The following is a 27,458-nucleotide window of genomic DNA, read 5'->3' on the forward strand; positions in this document are numbered from 1 at the left end:
CAACATCTCCTTACTGGACTACATTTCCCGGCATGACTGTTGAGCGTGGGAAGCGGCTCCCGTGTGGTTTTCGCCTTCGGAAGAAGAAGTTTTCGTGGGACCGACGAGCCCGCCCTGCTCCCCTTCTCTCTCCCCCCCCCCACCACTCCGCCCCTCTCTTTTCGCCGCGCCGGAGGAGCGCAAAGGCTCCGGGCGTTGTTAGCAGGGGCTGCTGTCGCAAGACAAAGGAGCTGGCATGCGGCTGCCGTCCCGGAGCCTCTCCCCGCTCATGCATCGCCCAGACAAAGGCCGCCTCTCCCTTGCAGCTTTCGGACGAGGGCAGGAAGCGGAGGAGACACCCGATCGCACCGCGCTGCCTTCCGTCCTGCAAAACTGCCGTCTCTAAGCGCGAGAGAGACGCTCGCCTCCCTCCCCCGCTTTGCCCTTTGCTCCTTCGACGGGAAGCTCTGTAAATGTTCCGCCTGGGGCTGACTTGCTACTGGCCTTTGGGGACGGTGATCCTGGCCCTTTGCGAGGGGAGCCAGCTGAGCCCCGAGAAGAGTTGGGTATGGGGACCCGGCCTGAGAGCAGAGGTGGTCCTCCCCGCCCGGTATTTTTACATCCAGGCTGTGGACACGGAAGGGAAGAGGTAATTCGGTGTAACGCTTTTTTTTTTTTTCTTTTTTAAGCGGGTGGGAATGAGGCCGGGGAGGAGTTAAGGTGGATGCGAAGCGGTAGCCTGGCTTGGCGGATCTGGAAACGGATTTGCATGCCCGTCGCAGGAATCCGGAAGAGGCGCTGCGTTTTGGAAAGAAAAGCAACTTTTATATGTGTGCGTGATCCGCTCTGCTCTCGGTATACAGCTCTGTGGGGAGAGGGAGAGAGAGAGAGAGAGAGAGAGGCGATTTAGCAAACTTTGATTGGTTGCCCCAGGGCACTCTTCAGTAAGGAGCTGCGAATAAATCTGTGCTTTTGGAAACTGTCCTTCGAAAATTCACACTTAATCCGCTTTATGTGTATGCTTCAAAACAGTGTTAGAAACTGAGATATGGAAAGCTCAAGGGCGCCTTAAACCGAGGTTATGGGCGCAACAACGGAATGTCTTTTTTTAATAACAATAATACAAAGCTGAAAATGAAGGAACAGCAGCCGAAGCCTTATGTTCATTTTTCACATGGTCTAGTAGTCCGTCCCCTGCCCACCCTCCTAATATCTCTTCTCCAGTCTTCAGAGAGTAACTGGAAGTGGGGAAGCAGAAAAAGGTCCTCCTTTCCTTCCTCTCTGCAGTTTAATCTGAAATCTTAGGCATCCAGAGGTCAGAAACTGTTCACACTATTGAAATTCCCCGTCACAAAATGCGCCTAGAACAATGGGAGTTTCGAACGCTGCTTAAAAATGCCGTGTGTGATGTTTGGCCCAGAAAGGTGCACTCATTTGGGAGCAAACACAGGCGTAGTGTGGTGGGGGTCAGGGGGGCCATAGCCCCAGGTGCAGAGTTTTCAAGGGCGCCCCCAAGCAGAGATGCCTTTCCCACCCTGTCTGCTGTCAGGGGTCTCTGGGCCCCAGAGCCTGGCCTGGCCTTGCCTCTGTGTCCCCAGCGGCTGGGTTCTGTTCCCCCTCCACGCCCTGGCCACCAGCAAACTCCGCAATGCTGCTGGGAAGAAAGGGGCAAATTGTGAATGCCCCAGATCAGTGGTTCTCAAAGGGTGTGGCAAGAGAGGATGGCAAGTGTGGCAGGAAGCTACAAGGACGATCAAAGAAACATTTAAACGTTTCAGTGTAGTATAGTATCGAAATATTATTAATTTTGTTGCAGAATGTGGATAAGATATCTTTTCAAAACGAGAGCCTCAAGTGAGACTGTGGACAATCCTAGTTCTCCAATGCATTTCTTATCAATAAAAAAAACCCCGACGTAGCGCAAGCAAATTTTTAATCGGAAAGGGGCACAGAGAAACATTTAGAGCACCACTGCCCTGTAGCTTGCTGTCCCTTGGGCTTAATACACATGCATCTAGACCTGTGATTTGGATGGGCATAATTCTGCATGTGTGTGCATTGGTTTGCATACTATAGCAAGCCAAGAGTGTTATCTGTACTCAGGCTTGTGGTTAAGCTCTTTCCTCCTTAATCATGAGCTGCAGCCAGGAAAAATCTCTGACAATAAATGGTTACAGAGGAGTGAGCTTAATATTAAGTCCCCTTTCAATGGTGCAATCTTGTCCCTGGGAGCCTGCACAGCTGCCCTGAGCCATAGTTAGGCCACATCTGCAGGCATGTAATGTGAAGCTAATGCATTTCATGCAAATTTCTACATAGAATTTCAGGAGTACAGAATTTATTCCTGTGTCTTTTTTTGTTCTCTTTAAAAAAAAACTTATTTTTGTGACTTTAAAAAATGCCTTTGGGTCCTACATATAGGTCTGTGTTGGATTTCATATTGTCTTGGACAACCGAGGTCCTTCTTTGGGGAAAATATTTGCAACTCCTGCCTTTTTTGGCTATGGTCCTAAACACAGTCAGACTGATTAAATTGACTTCAGCTGCTTAATGGTTTGCAGCGCTGGACCTGCTATAATTTAAATAAAGTTGTAATTTAACCAGTGTAGCATTAAAAAACCCAAAAACCTTGCAAAGTGTACTGCACTTCAAGTTCATTCCAACTTTGTTCTTGAATTTGAATCCCTAATGTTTTTCCACTATATAGAAATGATTGGAAATATAAAGAGAACGAGGCATGAATTTACATGTTTGGGTGGGAAAACGTGTTATAATAGAAGCAAACAAACTGAGCAGTGCATCAGTGGTTGAGTTTAACTCCACTGGTCTTTTCAGAGCTTCCAGACTTTCAAAAGGAAGTGTGTGTTTTTTCACATGGCACAAAATGAACTTGTGGAATTCACTGCCACAAGATGTGGAGGATGGGCAGTTGGTTAGATGGCTTAGTCAGAGGATTAGTCAAAAGTCTGATCAGTGGCTACTAGTCACAATGGCTACAAGCAGCCTCCAAGTTTCAGAGGCAGTATGTGGGGAACGACTGGAGGACAGGGCTACTGTGGACTTAACTAAGGCATTCTTGTTTGCTCCTCTGAGAAAAAGGATTCTAGATTTGACCTTTGGGCAGATCCACGAAGACACAACTTACTGTTTTTCCTTCTTTATAAACGGGAAAAAATTCAGCCTGAAACTGAGCCTGAAAAATTTCAGCCTGAAACTGAAACCAAGGAACCTAAAAGGTAAAGGTAAAGGACCCCTGGATGGTTGTGTCCAGTCAAAGGCGACTATGGGGTTGTGGCATTCATCTCGCTTTCAGGTCAAGGGAGCCGGCATTTGTCCACAGACTAAACCACTTCTGGCGCAACAGGACACTGTGACGAGTGCCAGAGCGCACAGAAATGCCGTTTACCTTCCCGCCGCAGCAGTACCTGTTTATCTGCTTGCGCTGGCATGCTTTCAAATTGCTAGGTTGGCAGGGGTTGGGACAGAGCTACTGGAGCTCACCCCATCACACAGATTTGAACCGCCGACCTTCTGATCAGCAAGCCCAAGAGGCTCAGTGGTTTAGATCACAGGGCCACCCACGTCCCTTCTGCCAAGGAACCTACAAAGCACTTAAACACATATTTCAGTTTCAGTATAATACATGACATTATAGTACCTTCATGAGCTATGCTAGTGTGGGGAGAAACCATGCAGGTATTTTAATAGGGAGAGGTGTTAAAACACTACCTTTTCTTGCGTTCATATCTGGGGGGGAAAGGTTACTCAAAACATTTACCTCAGTAGGCATGTTTGCAAGTTAGCTTATCCAGCTCTGGGTATTGGTAGAAAAGTTCTGGAAAACCTTGGTGTTAGGAGAAATTTAATTCCTGAGAGACAGCTCATCCGCTATTACTGATGCATGCAATATGTACCTAATGTGGGGTGACAGTGATGCTCAGCAGGCCTGGTCAGCACTTTAGATTAACTGAGTAGACACTTATAACAGACCCCAGAATACGTTGCAGTATGCAGGGGGTTTCTTGGCAGATGAGCTGCTGTGGAAAGACTTCCCTAGAAATAAAAAATACAGTGGTACCTCGGGTTACATACGCTTCAGGTTACATACACTTCAAGTTACAGACTCCACTAACCCAGAAATGGTACCTCGGGTTAAGAACTTTGCTTCAGGATGAGAACAGAAATCGTGCTCCAGAGGCACGGCAGCAGCAGGAGGCCCCATTAGATAAAGTGGTGCCTCAGGTTAAGAACAGTTTCAGGTTAAGAACTCACCTCCGGAACGAATTAAGAACTTAACCCGAGGTACCACTGTAAATAAATTGAAAAGCAGAGTATCAGATAATATGAAGTATTTCAGCTGTCGGTGAGACCCATTCCCTTGTTGGTTTAACTTTACTCTCAAATAAGTTTCCCTCAGCCTCCTTAATTATTGGTGGGGATTTTAATGCAAGGTTAGGCCATTCAGACGAACAGCTAATCAATAAAAGTGGAATGGGTCCCCTAAATGCTAATGATGAACATTGGCCCCTATTCAGGCGTCATTCACTTGACCCAGTTACCAATTTTGCTGGTACATGTCTTTTTCTAATGGCACTTAGATTAAACCTTGTTATTTTAAACGGCCTCTCCTCGGGAGACTGCCCTGGCCAATTTACTTATTGGTCAGGCTTAAGGCATTCTGTTATTGACTACATTCTTGTCTCCCAAGAACTCTTTGATGAACATATTGAATTTACTGTAGATATAAGAACCGAAAGTGACCAATTACCCCTAAATCTTAAAAGGATTGAATTTTGGGAACCCTCTAGATGTGGGTTCGCCCCACAGACACCTGATCCTAATGTTTTTCAACAAATAGGCAGATCCAGAATTAAATGGTCCCCTTATGTTAATAACAACTTTAGCATTTGGACACAATCAATGGAAGGTCAACTCCTCTGGGCTGATCTGACCTCCAACGATATTGAAGAGACCTCCGCAATTGACCATTATAATACATTAATCCGAAAACTCCAACCTTTACAATCCCCAAAGTTTATCCTTAAACTTTTCAACTTGGGTCTAGAATTCTAACCCGAAGGGGGGGGAAATGTTTGATTTCATCGTCGCCATTGTCTTTGTTTGGTATACTGCCTGACTCGGCAATCAGCCCCCCGGGTCCTGGCAAAAGACAAAGCAAAATCACAAATTACTTTCCTAAGATGGAGGAGGGTAAGAGTCCACAAAAAGAGTTAATTCTTGATGAAGTAATACCCCCCTCTCTTTCTGTTCTTGATTGGACGTCTTATTCTAAAGAGATATATCAAGATACTGGAAATATTAACTCCCCATGCAGCCTAGCGCAAGAACTAGCTTTAGCCGAGGAACTTCAGGAGGGAAACACCTCTATTACTAAGGAACAGCTGCCCACGGAAGAAATTACATCAACCCATCAAAACCAGATACCTATTCCAAAATACTCTCAAACAGAATTGAGTGACGGCCGTCCTTTGGATTATTCCCTAGCAATAAGTTCTGATCTAGCCAACATAAAAAATTATTTAACAATAACAAATGGGCTACTGCTGACGTTAGTAGAAAATTTCACACCTCAGTTAAAAGAGATAAAATTAAATGATTTGCCCCAAGAACATAAAACCGTTGAGCTAGTGGGGACGAACAAACCAGTAATAAATAAGAATCTGCAAAGACACAACTCAAGGGTAAAAGTGAAGAAAAGCAAAAATATCAAAACAACAAGGAAAGTCAAGTATACCCGCAGTAATCGAAACATACATTGGCAGAAATTGTTTAAACTTCTGCCCTCGGCCCCAAATAAATCGACCACACGGGGCAGTAAAAAGAAGGGCAAAAAGAGGGGAACAAAGAAAGTCACACAGCAACCGGCTAAGGAGGACTCGCCAAGGCTGACTCCAGTAGCAAGTGAGAAGGCAGAAGTAACAATTCAGTCCCTGGATAACCAACTATTTAACAAACCTGATGCTGCGGAAGTAGAGGCCTCTACCTTTGAAGGCAATAAAACACTTAGCAAATCGAACAGCAGGGAAGAGGAAGCGCTTAGTAGAGATGATACCCCCCTTCAGACCTGGCAAGCTTCCAGACAGGAAAGAGATTGGAATTTGATCCTAAATCCCCAAAAATTGGTTCTCACGAACTTCCCAAAGCCTAAGGGCTTCCTTACAGGGAAACAGCGAATAATGAACTTTGTATCTAGCCTAAATGACATACTGCCAGGAATGGTTAATTTTAATGACATCACCTCGGTGGAATATCTACATTATGATGGTCACTCAGTGAGAGTACTGACCACTTTTAAACCGCTCTGTTTAATACTGGATGTAAGAAAAGATTTATTTTGCTCTGATAAACTTGTAGCCCCATGTTTCGAAAACATGGAGCTAAGATACTCACGTATCAAATGGTCCAGCAAATTGTGTGATGAAATATCGGAAAGACTTCACTCAGATACTTTTCTTGCTAGAAAGGAGAACCTCGTTAATTCCCCAACTCCTGAGGCTAGATTAGACATGTTCCGAGAACTGATTTCGTCCCTACAACCTTATCTGACCAACAAAAAAACGCCACGGCAATCTCTACACTCTAATAAATCCAAACCTTGGTTTGACCAAGAATGCACGGCTATGAAACGCCTCCTGCTGGATAAGTACAGGAACTATAGAGCAGCAAACTTACCTTCGCTTCCATTAGACTGGTTTGAGTTAAAACGCAGTTATAAAGCTTTGATTAACAAGAAAAAGCTCCAGGCACAAAGGGAGGAATGACAGTGCCTAGTGGAGGCCTCCCGAAGGAAAGATTCTGCCACGTTTTGGAAAACAATTGCAAAAAGCTGGAGAGACTCCCCAATTGAAATCGAATACTCTATACCAGCTGGAGCATGGGAGGCCTACTTCCTCTCATTATATTCATCAAATCAACTGGTCCCAGCTCTGCTTCCTGCTTCAAGTGAATTTGGCAAGGAATGGCCCCCTGTGACCACAGAAGAAATTACTGGCCTTATTCAATCTCTTAAATCAGGGAAAGCCCCGGGTGCTGATAATATTCCACCAGAAATTCTTAAGGCAAATGCTGAATGGTGGGCCCCTGTGCTAGCCGCCTTGTTCACTAGTATAAATCAAGCAGCTATTATCCCCGAGGACTGGGTTTTAGCCATCATCATTCCAATATTCAAGAAAGGAAACAGAACTGAGCCAGCTAACTACAGACCAATCAGTCTATTAAGTATTATTAGTAAACTGTACGCTGCTCATTTATGTGATAAATTAGTGGAGTGGATGGAAAGAGAGCATATTCTATCAGAAGCTCAAGCTGGCTTTAGAGCAAAGCGTTCAACTATAGACCAGGCCCTTATCCTTCAACACCTGGCAGATAAATACTCTAGAAAAGGGGGGTCTTTATATGCAGCTTTCGTCGATTTTAAATCGGCTTTTGATCTAATACCAAGGGATAGACTCTGGGAAAAGCTTGGCGCTACAAACATAGATAAACGCTTATTACGCCTTATTCGTGGTCTATACGAAAACACCAGGGTGAGGGTAAGATGCGATCGGTCAGGCCATCTAACTAAAGAAATTCAAATGCACTATGGGGTTAAACAAGGATGTGTCCTCGCGCCAACGCTATTTAATTTCTACATCAACTCTCTAGCAGTAAATATGGCGAAAGAAAATGCCCACCCTCCCAAACTGGCAGGTTTGCCCATCCCGGTGCTTCTGTATGCGGACGACGCAGTCCTACTCTCCTTTTCCTGCGTTGGCTTGAGGAAGCTTTTGAGATCACTTGCTGACTATTGTCAAGAGGAACAACTTTCAATAAATTACAGCAAATCTAAAATTATGGTGTTTTCAAAAAAAAGAAGGAAACACAAATGGAGAATAAGTGGTCAACCTATTGACCAGGTAGCAACTTTCAAATACCTGGGAATAACTTTTCAGGAAAGGGTCTCGTGGCACCAACAGATGAAAAACGCCATTGCCAACGCAGGAAGGGCCAATAAAGCCCTTACAAGATTTTTTCACGGGAAAGGGGGGAAATACGTTCCGGCAGCCTCCCAGGTTTTTGCTGCAAAAATACTCCCACAACTCACTTATGGATCCCAGGTTTGCAGTTTTAAAAATTTTGCGCCTATGGAGGCATTTCAAACAAAATTCTATCGGTGTCTATTGGGGATCCCCCCCTGTGTATCTAATATAGCTGTCCGCTTAGAAGTTGGACAACCACCCGTTAACGCACGGTTGTGGATTCTAAAGATACACTATTGGTTAAAACTTATTTTTTCCCCGGCCGGTTTGGCTCCTTTAACACTCTTAGACACCTTTCACTCTACCTGGAAAGCTTCCCTGTTTGAAAAGATAAGAAGCTTAGGATTCTCCCCGCAGATCTTGATAGCGGCAGGATATGAGAGAGCCAAAAGTCAAGTGCTTCAACGCATTAGGGACATAGAGTTGCAATGTCATATGGGCAAAATGGATAAACATGCCACAATTAGAGACTTTGGGAGAGGGTTTTCACCCGCAAATTATCTGGCTAATTTACAAATACCTAAGTACAGACACTCCTTTACCCTGGCCAGATTCAACGTTCTGCCCTCTGCCCTGCTGCTAGGCAGATATGAGGGCAAACCATATGAGTCACGTGTTTGCCCATGTGGCTCATCGGAAGTGGAAACAAGTCTGCATGTATTGCTGCACTGTAGTTACTACGAGGATTTACGCCTGACCTTTATTGCCCCAGTTCTACAAAAGCTTAAAAATGAACCAGAACTCCAACGTATGAGAGCCTTGGTAGAAGATAAGGTTCCTGAAATTACGATCAACGTTGCCAAATTCTGTGTAGCCGCTATTAGGCGTAGGAAACAAGAGCTTTCCAATGTCAATATGCAGGTGAAGGCAAATACTTAATTTTATTTATGCTGTCTAATTTTAATTTGCTGTTATGGCCTAATCTGTATTGAAATTGTCCTTTGTCCTTTGTTTTTTTCCGGTGTTATGCCTCGCTGACTAGCTGTACGAGTTAATCTGGTCTGTGACCGTTTAATAAAATTTGATTTGATTTGATTTGATTTGATAACCCGAAGGGGGGGGAAATGTTTGATTTCATCGTCGCCATTGTCTTTGTTTTCCTGCATAGGTTTACCGTCTCTCCGGGTGAAAATGCATTTCAAGTAAAGATCACGGCTCCCGAGGAGCAATTTACGCGGGTAGGAGTGCAAATATTAGACAGGAAAGATGGCTCCTTCATCGTCAGGTACAGGATGTATGCAAGCTACAAAAACCTGAGAATCGAGGTTCAGGCCCAAGGCGTGCACGTTGCCAAATCTCCATATAGCCTGAAAGGTACAAAAATGGCATCTCATGTAGTAGCTTCTCACTGTAGCTTCTCACTGTTGGGAGACTCTTATGCGTTGTAATTGGGACTGACGTTTGCCTTCCAAAAGTGAAACCAACTTATTGGATGTACCCACCCCTCCCAGTGGACCATTAATCCCCCTTTCTGTCTTCCACAATATGGGCTATGATCTCAATGCAAGGAAGGAGAAAAGATCTACCTGAATTGTGTGATTAATAATAATAATAATAATAATAATAATAATAATAATAATTTATTATTTATACCCCGCCCATCTGGCTGAGTTTCCCCAGCCACTCTGGGTGGCTCCCAATCGAGTGTTAAAAACAATACAGCATTAAATATTAAAAACTTCCCTAAACAGGGCTGCCTTCAGGTGTCTTTTAAAGATAGGATAGCTGCTTATTTCCTTCACATCTGAAGGGAGGGTGTTCCACAGGGTGGGCGCCACTACCGAGAAGGCCCTCTATCTGGTTCCCTGTAACCTCACATCTCGCAATGAGGGAACCGCCAGAAGGCCCTCGGCGCTGGATCTCAATGTCCGGGCTGAATGATGGGGGTGGAGACGCTCCTTCAGGTATACAGGACCGAGGCCATTTAGGGCTTTAAAGGTCAGCACCAACACTTGGAATTGTGCTCGGAAATGTACTGGGAGCCAATGCAGATTTCTCAGGACCGGTGTTATATGGTCTTGGCGGACCCTCTCAGTCACCAGTCTAGCTACCGCATTCTGGGTTAATTGCAGTTTCCGGGTCACCTTCAAAGGTAACCCCACGTAGAGCACATTGCAGTAGTCCAAGTGGGAGATAACTAGAGTCAGATGCATGGGACTCATCTCTGAGCATTTACTGCAGGGATATGGCACCTGTAAGAGCCATAGTTCCCTCAGCCCTGTTTTACAGAATGAGCGCAGGCCCAGGTGCTACTCTGGGAGGCGATATCAGCTAGACCAGTGTTTCCCAACCGGTGTTCCGCGGCACACTAGTGTGCCGCGGGACGTCGGCTGGTGTGCCGTGGGAGGGAGGCGAGTCGGACGCCCCGTGCTACACGCAGGGAGCGCAAGGCTTGCGGGCAGCAGCCTGCAGCGCGGAGCACGGGGCGCCCTCCGGAGGACGCCCCGTGCTCCGCGCTGGTGTCCGCAAGCCTTGCGCACCCGGGGGATCTCCCCCCGGGAGCGCAAGGCTTGTGGGCAGCAGCCTGCAGCGCGGAGCACGGGGCGCCCTCCGGAGGACGCCCCGCGCTCCGCGCTGGTGTCCGCAAGCCTTGCGCACCCGGGGGATCTCCCCCCGGGAGCGCAAGGCTTGCGGGCAGCAGCCTGCAGCGCGGAGCACGGGGCGCCCTCCGGAGGACGCCCCGCGCTCCGCGCGGGTGTCCGCAACCCTTGCGCACCCGGGGGATCTCCCCCCGGGAGCGCAAGGCTTGCGGGCGGCAGCCTGCAGCGCGGAGCACGGGGCGCCCTCCGGAGGACGCCCCGTGCTCCGCGCTGGTGTCGGCCAGCCTTGCGCACCCGGGGGATCTCCCCCCGGGAGCGCAAGGCTTGCGGGCGGCAGCTGGCAGCGCGGAGCACGGGGCGCCCTTCGGAGGACGCCCCGTGCTCCGCGCTGGTGTCGGCCAGCCTTGCGCACCCGGGGGATCTCCCCCCAGGAGCGCAAGGCTTGCGGGCGGCAGCTGGCAGCGCGGAGCACGGGGCGCCCTTCGGAGGACGCCCCGTGCTCCGCGCTCGTGTTGGCAAGCCTTGCGCACCCGGGGGGCGCATGGGGCGCCCTGAAACAGAGGGTTCCCCATGCTGCGGACTGTAGCCTGCCGACGCGCGGGGCGCCCTGAAGCAGAGCGCCCCTCGCGCCAGGCAGACATGGGCCAGCCCCACAAGCTCGGGGGACAGCGGGGAGGCGCAGCACCGCCATCCCACTGTTCCCCGACCTGGTTTTTTTGGGGGGAAATAAAGGAAAAAAAATTTTCCTTTATTTCCCCCCTCAAAAAAGTAGGTGCGTCCTATGGGACGGAGCGTCCTATGGGACGAAAAATACGGTACTTACTATTTCATAATAAAGTAATTATAAAATACTTTCTTTGTGTTTATTTGATTCCTATTAAAGAGAGTTACTTTATATATAGTCAATATAGGCACAGAGTTAATTTTTTAAACATTTTCTAATGGTGGTGTGCCTCGAGATTTTTTTCATGAAACAAGTGTGCCTTTGCCCAAAAAAGGTTGGGAAACACTGAGCTAGACTGTCCCACAGCTGCAAGAAGAATGCCTGTCCATTGTTCTGGGAATTGGTGGAGAAAATATAGACGTATCATTCTGAGGGTTAAGAATAAAGACACTGTCAAATTTTAATCCAGAAAAAAAACCTGTGCCCTCCATCATCAAAAGTCTTGAAAATGTGTGTTTTGAACAGTGCTCCAGAAAACCAGGTGTCTTACTAGATAGAACAAGAGGTGCTTCAAATTAATTGTAACTCATTATCGAATATGTACGATACCTGACTGCAAACACACGCCTTAAAACAAATTTATTGCATGCAGGACCCGTCTATCATGAGAACTGCGATTGCCCCCAGGAAGATGGAAATGTGTGGCTGGAAGAAATGAGCTGCCCTCCATCCATTTTGCAGATTCAAAGAGATCTGGCGCATTTCCCCACCGTCGACCCTGACAAAATTGCCAAAGAAATCCCACAGCGGTTTGGGCAGAGGCAGAGCTTGTGCCATTACACCATAAAAGACAACAAGGTACACACTCCACCCACGGAAGTGGCTGTTTTTGCAAATAAACGTATGATAAAATCCCTGGAGAACAATGGAGGGTAGTCATTGTTCCTCTGGAGCCTGCTGTTCAGCTGACAGAAATCAGCTGATGTCCTTATGCAATTGCCTGGCATATGCATATACCGTCAGAGTAAGCGCTACTGAGGTAGATGGAGCAAGGGTCTGCCTTGTTATAAGGCAAGCTTCCTAAATTCCTACACTTAGAGCATACATCAGTGAAACCATCCTCTGGGCACAGGGCAGCATGTTAATTCAATAAATAAATAAAATAAATAAATCCATTCTTCTGGCCATACTACTAATAGGTAAAGTTAAAGGGACCCCTGACCAATAGGTCCAGTCGTGACTGACTCTGGGGTTGCGGCGCTCATCTCGCTTTACTGACCAAGGGAGCCGGCGTACAGCTTCCAGGTCATGTGGCCAGCATGACTAAGCCGCTTCTGGCAAACCAGAGCAGTGCACAGAAACACCGTTTACCTTCCCGCCGGAGTGGTACCTATTTATCTACTTGCACTTTGACGTGCTTTTGAACTGCTAGGTTGGCAGGAGCAGGGACCGATCAACGGGAGCTCACCCCATTGCAGGGATTAGAACCGCCAACCTTCTGATCAGCAAGTCCTAGGCTCTGTGGTTTAACCCACAGCGCCACCCGCGTCCCTTTTACTAATAGGTAACCCGAGGCTAAAGAGAACACAAGATCTCAGGAAGAGCCAAGGTAAAACCAAAAGAATTATTCTGCTAAATCAGACCAAGTTCCACCTAGTCTGGCATGAGAAAACCAGTTGCAAGTGTGTAGTAGCTTATATGGCGGAAATTCCCATCCTTGCTTATATTGTCCACAGCATCTGGTATTCAGAGAGAAACTGCCTCTGAATGTGGTTACTAGCTGTTGGTGGACCATGAATTTATATAATGTTTTAAAAAAATTCTCAACAGAGCAGTTATTGCAACATCTTGTGGCAGTAAACGTTGATTATGCAGTGTGCAGAAAATACCCACCTTCTGCCGTGAACAAGAGATTTCTCTCCAAAGGAGGGCGATGGTAATATTGCAAAGTAGATGGCATTGGCAGGCAGGCATCTTGGGGCTGGATTTATTCCCTGAAGACTGGGTCCCTTTCTGGTGAAACGGCTGGCACTCTTGTTAGGAAGGGTTGCTCTTTCCATGACTTCCATCTAATGCTGTGTTGCAAATCCTTACAGGGTGCTCCTAATTAGGACTTGCTAAAACTGTTACTGTTGGCCTGGCAAACTTGTTGGACATTAGCAATAGCAGCTGTAAGAGCAAGGTTGTTGGCTGTCAATATATTCTGTGTTGTTGGTTCTGCAGTCTTAAAGTTACATTAGAAAATGGGGATGATCGGAAGAGTTTAAGCTTTTCCTTTCCTTTCCTTTCCTTTCCTTTCCTTTCCTTTCCTTTCCTTTCCTTTCCTTTCCTTTCCTTTCCTTTCGAGAGGAAAGGAAATTCAATTTGAAATTAATTCAAATATGCCCAGTTTGGTTTGTTTGTTTTTAGGTTTACATAAAGACCCACGGTGAACATGTAGGCTTCAGGATATTCATGGATGCCATTCTTCTTTCTTTGACTCGGAAAGTGAGTAGACGTCTTAAAAAACATGGTCGTTACAGATTTTAATTCCATTTTGTTTTTAAGTCCATGTGCTGTGTCCTCTGCCATGAATATGGCACCTGAAGTGCTGTAGAACACAATAAACGGTAAAAACGAATTAACAATAAAAAACGGCAACCTCGAAATAAACATTAAAAGAAAAGGTAAATGACCCCTGGACAGTTAAGTCCAGTCAAAGGCAACTATGGGGCTGCGGCGCTCATCTTGCTTTCAGGCCAAGGGAGCCAGCGTTTGTCCACAGACAGCTTTCTGGGTCACGTGGCTTCTGGCGCAACAGCTTCTGGCGCAACGGAACACTGTGACAGAAACCAGAGTACACGGAAACGCCGTTTACCTTCCCGCTGCAGTGGTACCTATTTATCTACTCACTCTGGTATGCTTTCAAACTGTGAGGGTGGCAGGAGCTGGGACAGAGCAACGGAGATTCGAACCGCCGACCTTCTGATCAGCAAGCCCAAGAGGCTCAGTGGTTTAGACCACAACGCCACCCGCATCCCTGAAAACAAATTACAGCCTCCCTAAGACACAGGTGGAAAATGGTGCTGTGAGCAAAAGAAACAGAGTCACCTGCCACTAGCCAGCTGGAATGGTTATTTAGAAAAGCATAATTTTAACTAAATACTGAAAGGCCAACAAAGAGGTGACTGTCTGAATTTGAGCTGACAGACAACTGGGGACAAGATGGGAGCCTGCAGTCCCCTGTAGCTTGTGTCCCGTGTGGCAAACTAGCCATTCCCAAGTGCTGCTGTTAACTAGGAGTAACTTTATTGTCAAGCAGCCTTCCCGATTCCCATCAGTCTGCAGCAGCCCAGGAAAGTTTTCTTAATATACAGTTTCAAATGCTGGTCTTCCAGTCTGGTACTAGACAGGGTCCTTTCTAAGAGTCCTAGAAGAGAAGCCTTAAATTGGATCAGAACTGGGTGCTGGGATTAACCTTTTTCTTCCTATGTCACTGTCGTTTTTGCTGAAAACCATGCGTCCTAAATCCTGCTCTGGAAAATCTGTTGTCAAAGAGTCCCTGGAGTCGTCTCATCACTGGAATTGCAGCCTATTTGAAAGTAGTAGATGCCTGAAGGGTGTGCCGCAAGAATTGCAAAAACCAAAACCAGATGACTTAGGCAAGCTAGTTCCGTTCGTGCTATTAGGCAGAGCAAATATTCCAGGGTCCCTAATGAGTTTTCCTTACTCCAGAACAAAAAAGAGAGAAGTTTCTATCGCTGCAGGGACAGCTTCTCTGACGCGGCGCTGCACTGATGAGAAAATTTACAGTCAGCTCATCTGGCATGCAGTCGGTGCCGAACGAGACGTGACATGAGAACTCTGTGGTCGGAGACAGTATTGTGTAATGGTTAGGGTTTTGGACTACAGTGGTACCTCGGGTTAATTCGTTCTGGAGGTCCCTTCTTAACCTGAAACTTCTTAACCTGAGGTACCACTTTAGCTAATGGGGCCTCCCGCTGCCGCCGCACCTCAGCTGCGCAATTTCTGTTCTCATCCTGAAGCAAAGTTCTTAACCCGAGGTAGAATTACTGGGTTAGCGGAGTCTGTAACCTGAAGCGTCTGTAACCCGAGGAACCACTGTACAGCTGCAGAGGCCAGTGTTCCAATTCCAACTCGCTGTGTATCCCATTGCCATTTCACCTCAAATTCCTTGGGAGAAAGGCAGGAAACAATGGAATGAATGAATTCAATGAACTCCCTTTCTCCTCCTCCTCCTCCTCCTCCTCCTCCTCCTCCTCCTCCTTTATTGAATTTATATCCTGCCCTATACTTGGAGGCCTCACGGTGGTTCACAGAACAAAATCAAAATATAAAACCACAAAATATATAATCAAACCAAAAACAACAACCCAATAACCCCCCCCAAAAAACCCCACATTTTAAAAGGGCATAGGATGTCATTCAAATCCTATAAACAAAAGTTAGCTGCACTGAGCCTAATCTGGGTCAGAACTGAGTGGGGGGATTGACTCCCCCCCCCCGTGAAAATCCCCCACTACCAGCAGTGTTAGAAACTGAGTTATGAAAGCTAGGAGCTAAACAGCACCTTAAACCTAGGTTATGGGCGCAACAACAGAATGTTTAAGCGTGCTTTTTTATACATAGCTGAAATATAATGGCAGCTAAAATATTATGTTCATTTTTCACATGGTTTAGTCCTTCCCCTGCCCACCCCCTAATACTCTTAAGAGGGTCTCTTCTCCAGTCTTCAGAGAGTAGCTGGAAGAAGGGGAGGCAAAAAAAGGTCCTCCTTTCCTTCCACTCTGCAGTTTTAATCTGAAATCTTAGGTGCAGTACGGCACCAAGAGCTCAGAAACTGTTTGCACTATTGAAATTCCCGGTCGCAAAATGTGCCAAGAACAACGGGAGTTTTGAACACTTGACTACCACCACCTGCAAGTTGTTATTTACACCCACTGGTAATATTTACAGTTGTTGATGAAAAGGGGAGAGTATAATTTTGAACATGTTAACCTGCCCTCTCCCTGCACCGTGCTTCTGATCAAAACGAGACTTAGTTTTCTCTTCCTTCCCCCACACAGCTGGTTTGTTTTTTTTAAAAAAAAAAAAAATAAAACGGCAAAAATTAAAGAGCAATCTGCTTAACCTTTCCATTAGGAAGAAAGGAACGAAACCTTGGTTCACTCTGTTCTGTATCCCATGCTTAAATGTACATTATTTTGTACTTCGTAGATCAGCTATTTTCTTGTTTTCTGCCTTGAGGGAACTGTTACCCTGAACTGCCTCATGGCTGCCACAGGACTCCTGAGTATTCAAGAGGATTGTAAGGGTGCCCACTCAATTCACACTGGGTGCTGGTGAGGGCCTTTGGCCCTCACCATGTGAATTGAAACCATGACTGTAAACAACAACTCAACACCCAGAACTGTCTGCACATTGCAGGGGGAGATTGATAGCAGAGGGCAAGCTCTCTGAGCTGTCTGACATTACTGATATTCTAACTGAAGTCCCCTTCAAAACTTGCAAGGAAACACAGGATTCCCTAGAACCCAGTATGGATTGCACCTTCATTCGAAAGATGTCGCCACGAACATTAAGGAAAAATGTGCTTCAAGAAGTCTGTTGAAAAATATGTGAATACATGTAGCCTGAACTTAGTTCAAGAAATAGAATGGCTTGCAATTCACATTGGGATTATAAACCAGCAGGTGGCATTGCGCTCCTAAAGATTTCGGTTTCTTTCATGTTTCCTTTTACCCTAAGAAGGGTACAAATACAAATACAACATGTTGGCTTATCCCTGCCTTCCAAAAGCCTGTCCAGAGTTGCTTCTCAGAGAAACTCACTTATATTGGGTGTAGTGGGTAAAGAAAATGAGCTATGAACAAACCACTCCATTTCAGGCTCCCTTTTTAAATGTGAGGAGATGACAATAATACTGGTCTACCTTGTAGGGTTATGATACTGTAAGTGTAATATATGTGCAGCACTTAAGCAAATGTCATATAAATACAAAGCATAATTCATAGTTTTGTGTTGTGGTGGTTTTCGAGGACAAAATAACCTTAAATTGTACCCAGAAGACTATAGAAACTCAGTGAAGACCCTGGAGTACTGATGTAATATATACTTTTAGGACTTGCTGTCCCAGTTACTCTCCAGTCACTCATAAAGGCCTAGGCCCTATTTCAATAATCAAGTCTACAAGTCGGGAGGAATGTTTGCTTTGTGTGCGTTACATGTGAACTGTAGTGATCACAAAATTATAAATAAGAAACACATGTCAATTTTGGGGTGGTCAAAGAGTGGCCTGATGCAGTCGTAGATAGTGAATGTTTTGCTTTACTGTCTCTCAGGTAAAAATGCCAGATGTCGAGTTTTTTGTCAATTTGGGAGACTGGCCTCTGGAGAAAAAGAAATCCTCTCAGGACATCCACCCCATATTTTCCTGGTGCGGATCCGATGATTCAAAAGACATTGTGATGCCAACCTATGACCTGACAGACTCCGTTTTAGAAACAATGGGCCGGTAAGAGTTCCTACCAAGGTTTTGGAAGTTGTCCCCACATCTTACAATGTTTCTTGTTGATCGTGTTCATTGGTGCTCAGTTAGCAGTGGGTACAAGCCATTACAGTGGTGCCTCGCAAGACGAAAGTAATCCGTTCCGTGAGGCTCTTCGTATAGCGGTTTTTTTGTCTTGCGAAGCAAGCCCATTGACAGCTTAGCGGATTAGCGCTATTAGCGGTTTAGCGGCTTTTAGCGGATCAGCTGATAAGCGGCTTATCAGCGGATCAGCTGATAAGCGGCTTAGCGGCTTAGGAAAGGGGGGGAAGGGGAAAAAACCCGCAGGAACTCACAAGACAACATTTCGTCTTGCGAAGCAAGCCCATAGGGAAATTCGTTTTGCGAAGCGCCTCCAAAACGGAAAACCCTTTCGTCTAGCGGGCTTTCCGTCTTGCGAGGCGTTCGTCTTGCGGGGCACCACTGTACCTTTATGCATGGAAATTTGGAAGCCGGATGCAAGGGGGATACAGCATAGCTGTCAACCGTCCCTTATTTGGCGGGAAACTCCCTTATCCCAGCACAGTGTTCCGCTGCTGTCCCAGATTGATGATGTCCCTTAAATTTCCCAGGTTTCATGCTCACCCGGCTCGGGAGGGAAGCAGCTGCTCGGGGTCCTCCGCCGTGAGAGAGTGCGCATGAGCTGCCGCGTCTCCGTCTCTCCCTTTTTCCCCTCGGGAGTGTCGTGAGGAGACGGGTGGCGGCGGGCGGGCAGGCAGCCCCTCTCTTGCAAGACTTCCGCCGCACTGCCAGGGGAAGCCGGAGGCGGCCTGAGGGAGGAGGAAGAGGAGGGGATGGGGAGGGACGCAGAAGGGCGGCGCTTCAGCAGCCACTGCAGCGCCGCAACCGCCTCATGCCGGGCTCGCGGGCGAGAGTCTATCTTCCTCCCTCTCTCTCGGGTGGGGAAGGGCCGATGGAACTCCTCGTGCCAGGACGACGGCAGCCCCGACGTGCATAAGCTAAGCAAAATCCCTTATTTTGGCTGCTGATCCCTTATTTTCAAGGCTGCTGGTCCCTTATTTTCAAATCTTTAAGTTGACAGCTATGGGATACAGACAAGAGGGGGAAAGAAGGAGATAGGTAACCCAGTCAGATGGGTGGGGTATTATTATTATTATTATTATTATTATTATTATTATTATTATTATTTAATAAGGCGTCCCTAGTTTCATCAGAGAAATCTTGCAGGGCATGGTTGAAAAGTCAGGAAAGTGAGAGCGCCTGGTTATGGGTGCCTTTGCCTCCATCCATCCCAGTCAGGAATAGAAACACAAAGTTTCCTCACAGGTCTCTCTGAGCATAATGGTTTTCATGCTCTCTTCTCACTTCTGGTGAAATAGCAAAAGATACAAACCCCACATCCCTTACAAGAAGAGAAGACTTGGCTCTCTGGAGTCTCTTGCTGGGCCTTTCAGCCAGAATCGGTGGTGGTTCCTCAGGGACATATTAATACGGAGGTGCCACCCGCTCCTGCCTGGAAGCTCCAACAACTGTGGACAAATATCCCGTTTCCTCTCAACAGAGTCAGCCTGGACATGATGTCTGTTCAAGCAAACACCGGGCCGCCTTGGGAAGAGAAGAACGCCACGGCGATATGGCGGGGCCGAGACAGCCGCAAAGAAAGGCTCGAACTTGTGAAAATGAGTAGAAAGTACCCAGAAATCATCGATGCGGCGTTTACAAACTTCTTCTTTTTCAAGCATGATGAAAGTCTCTATGGCCCCATTGTGAAGCATATTTCCTTTTTTGACTTCTTCAAGGTACGATACAAAGGTGATTGTGCTTAGATAAGCCTTTAGAGAGGTTTCCCCCCCTTTTTAAAATTATATTGAGATGTCGGCAGCTGCCCAGCTCCCAGAGATTAAAAAGCGTATCTTACAAGTTTTTGTAGCGCTATCACCCAGTTCTATGGAGGCTGTATCTAGATTATAATTTTTCAGAAACCTTAAAGTGTTACTATAGCCATTGTTGCTTGGGATAAACATGGTCACTTTGTCCAAATTGCTGCAGTTCTGGATGCCTCTTAAGACAATCTGTGCATGTGGTCCCCCCCTCCCCACACATTATTTCCCTGCATGTTTTGGTGAGGCAAAATGAGACCTTAAATTCTAATTTAAGCCAGTAGATGGAAGATGGTTTTTCTATGACCAGAGGTACGATCCAAACCCGCCCCAAACGTCGTATTTCTATGCCAGTTCTGCCAGTTCCTAGTGGTTGCCGGTGCCGATGTACAGATATTTCACGCTATTTACTTGGCTCATGTTGTAAGCTTGGTAATGTTATAACATGAAGTATTGCGACGCAAAAGTGGTTTTCATGGTCTTAATGTGGGGCTTAAATGTCTCAAGCAGAATTCAGCGACGCTGTGCAATGCACATTACTACTCTAGGCATGTTTCTCTGCCTGCACAGACCATAATCATCAGTAAACACACACACACAGAGTGCTTTTTTATGGAGGTACACAGGGGTACACACATCCCATAACATTTTGTGAATCTTTGTACTTTTGTCCATTTACTCTATTTATTTTTACCGATTTGAACTATAAAATGGTGATTTTCTTGAGTCAAAATGAGAGTACCCCTAAACATTTTTTTAAAGAAAAAAAGCACTGTATATATATTTTCAAAATAAAGACCTCAGATTGCTTTACACCTTTTGGAAAGCTTAACTGGATGAGACTGCCTTAGTAACACTTAAGCTTTGATTAATTTTGTGAATGGTTAGTAAAATATACAGCAATGTGTGATATGTAAAATGAACCATGGAAAGAGATGAAGGGAAGTCACTGGATATTTTAAAGTTTGTAAAATGTTTTATTTGACATTGTGAAACAGAAAATTTAATAATAAAGATTATTATAGAACTTCAAAGGTACAGGAGAAAACAAAAACAAACCCGGCTAAACCTGATTAAGAGCTCACACATTATGTTTATGGGTTAAAAGCATAGCATAGTTGTGAAAGCAACAGACTCATGAGAAATCCAGTATTGGCTGGAGCTCACTATTAAGGGTACATCTGGTGGCAAACGCAGGTTAGCTGCTAAGTAAATGTGTGAAAATATCCTAAAGGTTCTCTGAAATCCTGCATTCAGATCTTCTTGCGGGTACTCAACCTTATGAATTTTGTGTTGTGTGTTTTGCAGTATAAATACCAAATTAATATCGACGGCACAGTGGCCGCGTACCGACTGCCTTATCTGCTAGCAGGAAGTAGCGTAGTGCTAAAGCAGGACTCCATCTACTACGAACATTTTTACAATGAGCTACAACCATGGAAACATTATATTCCTTTCAAAAGCGACCTAAGCGATCTCCTGGAGAAGCTGCAGTGGGCCAAAGACCACGACGAAGAGGTGAAAATACAATGGGCCCGCACAGATGTTGCAAAATTATGTTCCCACAGCTCTTAGGAGTTTCTTGTGCCGCACATAATTGCAGGGGGTGGGGGTGGGTGGAATTCCTGAATCTAAGCATGCAGTGGAAAACTGGGTGTGGAGTTTTGGCTTGCAGTAAACTGGCCAGAAGGTAAAGGTAAAGGGACCCCTGACCATTAGGTCCAGTCGTGACCGACTCTGGGGTTGCGGCGCTCATCTCGGTTTATTGGCCGAGGGAGCCGGCGTACAGCTTCCGAGTCATGTGGCCAGCATTACTAAGCCGCTTCTGGTGAACCAGAGCAGCACACAGAAACGCCGTCTACCTTCCCGCTGGAGCGGTACCTATTTATCTACTTGCACTTTGACGTGCTTTTGAACTGCTAGGTTGGCAGGAGCAGGGACCGAGCAACGGGAGCTCACCCTGTCGTGGGGATTCGAACCGCCAACCTTCTGATCAGCAAGTCCTAGGCTCTGTGGTTTAATCCACAGCGCCACCCACGTCTTGGGGTGGGGGTGGGGTGGGATTCCTGAATCTAAGCATGCAGTGGAAACCTGGGTGTGGAGTTTTGGCTTGCAGTAAACTGACCAGAAGGTAGATTGCAGTAAAATCTACAGGAAGGTAGATTTGCAGGTAAAAAGTGGGAGGTGAGGAAACAGCTGGTGCATGACTAGGAACGCAGTTGTTTTTCCTTCTTCCTCTCCAATTCCGCCCTTTTTTGGAATCAGTCCTGTTAAACTCAAATGTTCTGGCACCACATTGGGACTTTTGGTTGGTCCTAATAAAAAGTATAGATTCACAGCCCCTGTCTGGATTCATTGCACAAAATCCCTGATGGATTTATGCCCTTAAGAATCACTTCTCCCAGCTAATGGAATGTTAGTCTGTTTGAGACTTGGGGGAGGGGGGGCGTTGCCTATAATGGGCTCATTCAACTTGATAAAGTTTTACACATGTGAAAACTGGAATTTAATTGATTTGGGTTGGGTGGGACTGAGAAAGAAGAAAGGAAATGGGCATTCTAAGAAAATTAAAGTTTTAACATGAAGATACCTTACCTCTCCCCCACCTGTTATCCCTGGCAGGCAAAGAATATTGCAAAAGCGGGACAAGAATTTGCAAGAAACAACCTCATGGGAGACCATATATTTTGCTATTACTTCAAACTTTTTCAGGTCAGTTCTCTCTTCGATTACAGAAATGTAAATGTAAGAATGCCTTAAATATAAGGAACTAAAGTGACTTTCCAGTTCTGTGGAGGAACAAACACATGGCTGTTCCTATATTTATTGCCATACATGAGGTAAAGGTAAAGGACCCCTGAATGGTTAAGTCCAGTCAAATTTGACTATGGGGTGCAACGCTCATCTCCGCTTTCAGGCCGAGGGAGCCAGCGTTTGTCCACAGACAGCTTTCCAGGTCATGTAGCCAGCATGACTAAACCGCTTCTGAAACGGGACACCGTGACGGAAGCCAGAGTGCATGGAAATGCCGTTTACCTTCCCACCACAGCGGTACTTATTTATCTACTTGCGCTGGTGTGCTTTTGGCAGCATGAGTTAAATGTTAAGGTTTTACCCCATAGAGTAAAGTGGTCTTCAGGTTTCAGGTTTCAGTTTCAGGTTAAGAACAGACCTCCGGAATGAATTAAGTACTTAACCCGAGGTACCACTGTACAGTTAAATTTCCAAGAACAATAAGCATACAGTCGTACCTTGGAAGTCGAACGGAATCCGGTCCGGAAGTCGGTTCGACTTCCCAAACCAAAGCGTGGCTTCTGATTGGCTGCAGGAAGCATCTGAAGCCATGTCGGGCGTTTGGCTTCCAAAAATAGGTCGCAAACTGGAACAGTCGCTTCTGGGTTTGTGGCGTTCGGGAGCCAAAACGTTCGAGAACTAAGCTGTTTGAAAACCAAGGTACGCCTGTATTACATTTATATCCAAAAACGAAACTTGCTGATCAGGTAGCAAGCAGATGGGTGAATTCACCACCACCCCAGTCCCAAAGTACAGTGGACGCTCGGGTTGCGAACGTGATCCATGCGGGAAGCATGTTCACAACCCGCAGCATTCACAACCTGCAGTGCCGCCTCTGTGCAGGCGTGGGTTGCGATTTGGCATTTCTGCGCATGCACAAAGTGCGATTTAGTGTTTTTGTGCATGCGCGAGCGCCGAAACCCGGAAGTAATCTCTTCTGGTACTTCCAGGTTCGGCGTGGTGTGCAACCTGAAAACGCACAACCTGAACGTCTGTAACCTGAGGTATGACTGTATAGAAGCACCTTTACAATCCCTAATTCCGCCTTTGTTACATATAATCACACTGGTGCTATTGTGGTATATCAAACATGTTATGTGTGCATTAGTCGTGGGTTCAAGCTCCATGTCGGGCAAGATTCCTGCCCAAAAGAAGACCCCTGTAGTCCCTTCTAACACGATAGTTCTCTGATTTTACATCCCTTCAAGCCGTCCATTCAGATTGATGGGCATCCTTTTAAAACATTACCCGTGGTGTTTAATAACCCAGATCTGCAAGTAAGCACCGTGTGAAAGGTATGCCCTGAAAATGAAGCTGGCATTTTGTTAAAGAAGCATCCTGACTTCCACAAATCCCATTCTAATGTGGAGGGATCTGTTCCTCAAAGCAGCTATCAGCAAAGATCAAAGAGCCAGCTTTAGAAAGCCCCTCCCGAAACACAGCTGAAAATGTCTGTGCATTAACACGGAGGTACTGATATTTCAGCAAGTCACCAGGTGCAGCCCGTGTCAGCTTACAGTTTCTGTGATACCGAATCTCAGGTTCCTCCCCGCGAGGTTTGCTGGAGCAATGGGCGATTGATTGGTTACAGCTTTTCCAGCACTGAGTGCGCAAGTATAAGACATGTCTCTCCACACCCCCCCCCCTTTTTAAAATTTTCAATTAGGAATATGCCAAACTACAAGTGACTGAACCAAAAGTGAGAGATGGCATGGAGAAAGTGGAACAGCCAGATGACGACCTTTTCCCCTGTAGTTGCCACCAGAAAAAGGTACAGTATATGCAAGTTAACATTTTCGGAACTGTTTGTTCAGGGGCCTGACCTACCACTTATTTAACTGGGAACATTTTATGCCTCACATGTTCGGATTCTAAGTTGGGGGGAACAGATTTTGTTACGGGTGCCAACAGAATCCCTTGCTGCTTTTCCATATACAGTGGACGCTCGGGTTGCGAACGTGATCCGTGCAGGATACACATTCGCAACCCGCAGCGTCACGTCTGCACACACGCATTGTGATTCGGTGCTTCTGCACATGCACAAAGCATGATTTAGCTCTTCTGTGCATGCGCGACTGCCGAAACCCGGAAGTAACCTGTTCCGGTACTTCTGGATTTCAGCGGTTCGTAACCCAAAAAAACACAACCTGAAGAGTCTGTAACCCGAGGTATGACTGTATTGAGGGAGGCAGAGATTTTCACAACCAATGCCAGTGGTTTAACAGAAAACCACTGAGGATGTTTTGGAGTGGGTTAAATCCTGCTAAGTCATGGAGGTAGCATGAGGTAGGAGAGCAGGAGTTGCAAGTTCACAGAAACCAGCTGTGAGTATTTCACCCCGTTTTTTCTTCCGAAGGAAATTATGTGTTTAGCCAAGGAAGTTTGGATTTTTCTGGATGAAAAAATCATGCAGCAGACCTGCGCGATTTATCTTACGATGTGCAGTTCTCCAGTTTGCTTTTTCCTGTTTCACAGAACATACTCAAGTTTTGGCAGTCGTGGCAAGGAGAAATTCGGATCGCAAAAGCCTTGCCCCAAACACGTAGAAATCTTAAGTCGGCCACCTCTCTTGGTTCTTGAGATTTTAGCAGGAATTACCCACATGCTTTCTACAATATTGGCAACCATAAGAACTAACAACTTGCTTTTGAAAAAGATAAAAAGTAAAAAAAAAATATGATATTTTAAGGAAGCTGAATGAACAATGAACCCAGGACATTGTGCTTTTTCTATATGCTATAAGACATGCACAATGCAGTTCTGTCTCACACACACAAAACACAGGGTCTCTATCGCAGAGAAAACGTCTTCATTGCAAAAGGCCATCTTACCGTTCTGTCAATGAAGTTGTGTTGCCAACGTGAGCCAGAAAGAGTTGCAGATTTTAAAAAAATGAAACAATATTGCAAGTCATCAAGAGTCAAATGAAGAAAGAGGGGTTTTCGGTGAATGTCCATGTTGAGTAGGAAGATGAGTATTTTGGAACTCGTGGAAAAAAAATCTTTCAAAATGGGAGTTGTATTCCAAACATTTCATCCCACTCTAACATGACCAGAAAGCAGAAGTCAAGATGTAGCATAGAGTGCTTATGGGTTTCTTGTGAATCTCTGATTGTTGTTATTTAAATTTACAAATATAAAGCTGAGCAGGTAGCAGGCAGGCAGTGGTAATTCTGAAATACCACCAGTCTTGCGCCCCAACACAGGGTTCCTTTCAGAGACCCCTGAAGTCTAGAACATTGTTCTCACTTGCTTTTTCCAATGAAATTATAATGTGCAAATAAATCCTCTCCGCACCCATCTAGGCAAATGGGTATGATACAGCCCAGGAACTTATAATTAAGTACAGACCATCATAGCCCATTAACCAGGGGCTTATTTTTCACTATTATGGACATCTCTGCAAAAATAATATAGGGAGAAGAGGAACTTTTTCTGGAACATAAGAGTCTGCTCAAAATACTATAACGTAAAGCAAAGTTGTTCAGGACTTATTTCAACCGTGAAATATTTTCTTCTTACTTACAGGTCAAAGAGGAACTTTAACAAGAAAACTGGTGTTTACAGTATTTGGATTTCAGTGTCTTCAGATGAGAACAAAAAAAGACGAGTCCAAATGCCTTCTGTTGTGCATGCAGTATTACTACACCTTTGCTTTTATGATTTTTTATGATTTTTAAAAATAAATACTATTTCCATAAAGTTGAGAGCATTTTTTGTTTTAAAAAATAGCTTTGATTTTGGGACTATATTATATACCCCTTCAGCTTTTGCTGCAGCCTGTGGATTACTGCCGCTCGCTTAAGCAGATTACACGCAACACACCAAAATAATATGCGTGAGAAGGAAAGGAAAATGTGGACTAGAAATCTATATAGCTGAAGCTAACAAGAAAAAAAATACAATTGGGAACCTTTCAAATAATTGTTAAAATAGCTGGCTAGGGTGTGTTCAAGCTTCATTAGCAGGGTTTATATTAAGCTTGCTTAATTCTGTAGTCTTTTAAAAAACTTTTGTTTGTAACAGCTGTCCAAAGAGACCCCCTATCATACGGATATCAGACAAGGAGTTGAGCTTCTCATTGCCAAACTACACTGAAGCCCTAAATAGGAAGGCTGGTTGAATAAAAATTATTCTAAGCCATTTAAGGGACCTATGCCAAAAGCATGTGTTTCACAGACTTGTTTTGAAACAAATAGTGTATCATTCATGTTTACCCTGTACGAAGCTGCCCCTCCAGGGATAGCATATTGGCTCTCATGATGCCAACTTATCTACAAAATCATTTTGAAGATGCAGAATCGCATGTTTGGGTGCTTCCTCCCGATATGCTGAAAGTCAGCACATTGGTAGAAAGCTTCTGCCCTTGTCTACCAGGTTTCCACAGGCATGTTGTAGTCACAAAGTACTGAACAAACTTCTTGCTTGAAATATGGCTCATTGGGTCTAATCCCTCACTTGTCCCCCATAATAACCAGCCAGCCACCCTCCCTTGTGTTCTTCTGGAATTTTCTTGCAGAGCCTATATGATGGTGCCGACTCTACGATGCAAAGTTTACTGTTTACTACTGTTTGCGGGTGGTGCTGTGGGTTAAATCACAGAGCCTAGGACTTGCTGATCAGAAGGTTGGTGGTTCGAATCCCCGCGATGGGGTGCGCTCCTGTTTCTCAGTCCCTGCTCCTGCCAACCTAGCAGTTTGAAAGCACATCAAAGTGCAAGTAGATAAATAGGTACCGATCCGGTGGGAAGGTAAACAGCGTTTCCGTGCGCTGCTCTGGTTCGCCAGAAGCGGCTTAGTCATGCAGGCCACATGACCCGGAAGCTGTATGCCGGCTCCCTCGGCCAGTAAAGCGAGATGAGCGCCGCAACCCCAGAGTCGGTCACAACTGGACCTAACGGTCAGGGGTCCCTTTACCTTTACTGTTTGCATTCCCTTTTGGTCTGCATAGTCCTGATAATGTGACACCAAACAATACCAATCTCAATGTTTTCCCCCTGTAAATTCAGGTTTACCTGATGCAGATATAATCTGGTATGCTGGAGGAAATCGGTCTC

General features: G+C 45.7%; 1 protein-coding gene across 1 annotated transcript; it reads left to right on the forward strand.

The window, feature by feature from the left end:
- Positions 1-26,104, forward strand: POGLUT2 (protein O-glucosyltransferase 2). Its single transcript, XM_081858184.1, has 10 exons — positions 1-628; positions 9,127-9,332; positions 11,875-12,080; positions 13,632-13,709; positions 17,564-17,736; positions 19,292-19,529; positions 20,919-21,128; positions 22,233-22,322; positions 24,070-24,174; positions 25,931-26,104. The coding sequence occupies exons 1-10, from the start codon at positions 453-455 to the stop codon at positions 25,946-25,948; spliced, it is 1,500 nt and encodes a 499-aa protein (XP_081714310.1). The 5' UTR covers positions 1-452; the 3' UTR covers positions 25,949-26,104.
- Positions 26,105-27,458: the final 1,354 nt, after the last annotated feature.

The sequence above is a fragment of the Podarcis erhardii genome (genome assembly GCF_964252035.2).
Source record: "Podarcis erhardii genome assembly, chromosome: 4".
NCBI classification, from domain to species: domain Eukaryota; kingdom Metazoa; phylum Chordata; class Lepidosauria; order Squamata; family Lacertidae; genus Podarcis; species Podarcis erhardii.

Coding starts and splice junctions, on each gene's coding strand:
- POGLUT2 (XM_081858184.1), top strand. CDS start 453: ATGTTCCGCCTGGGGCTGACTTGCTACTGGCCTTTGGGGACGGTGATC. Junction 9,333..11,874: donor ATCTCCATATAGCCTGAAAG/GTACAAAAATGG, acceptor TATTGCATGCAG/GACCCGTCTATCATGAGAAC. Junction 19,530..20,918: donor CCTTTTTTGACTTCTTCAAG/GTACGATACAAA, acceptor TGTGTTTTGCAG/TATAAATACCAAATTAATAT.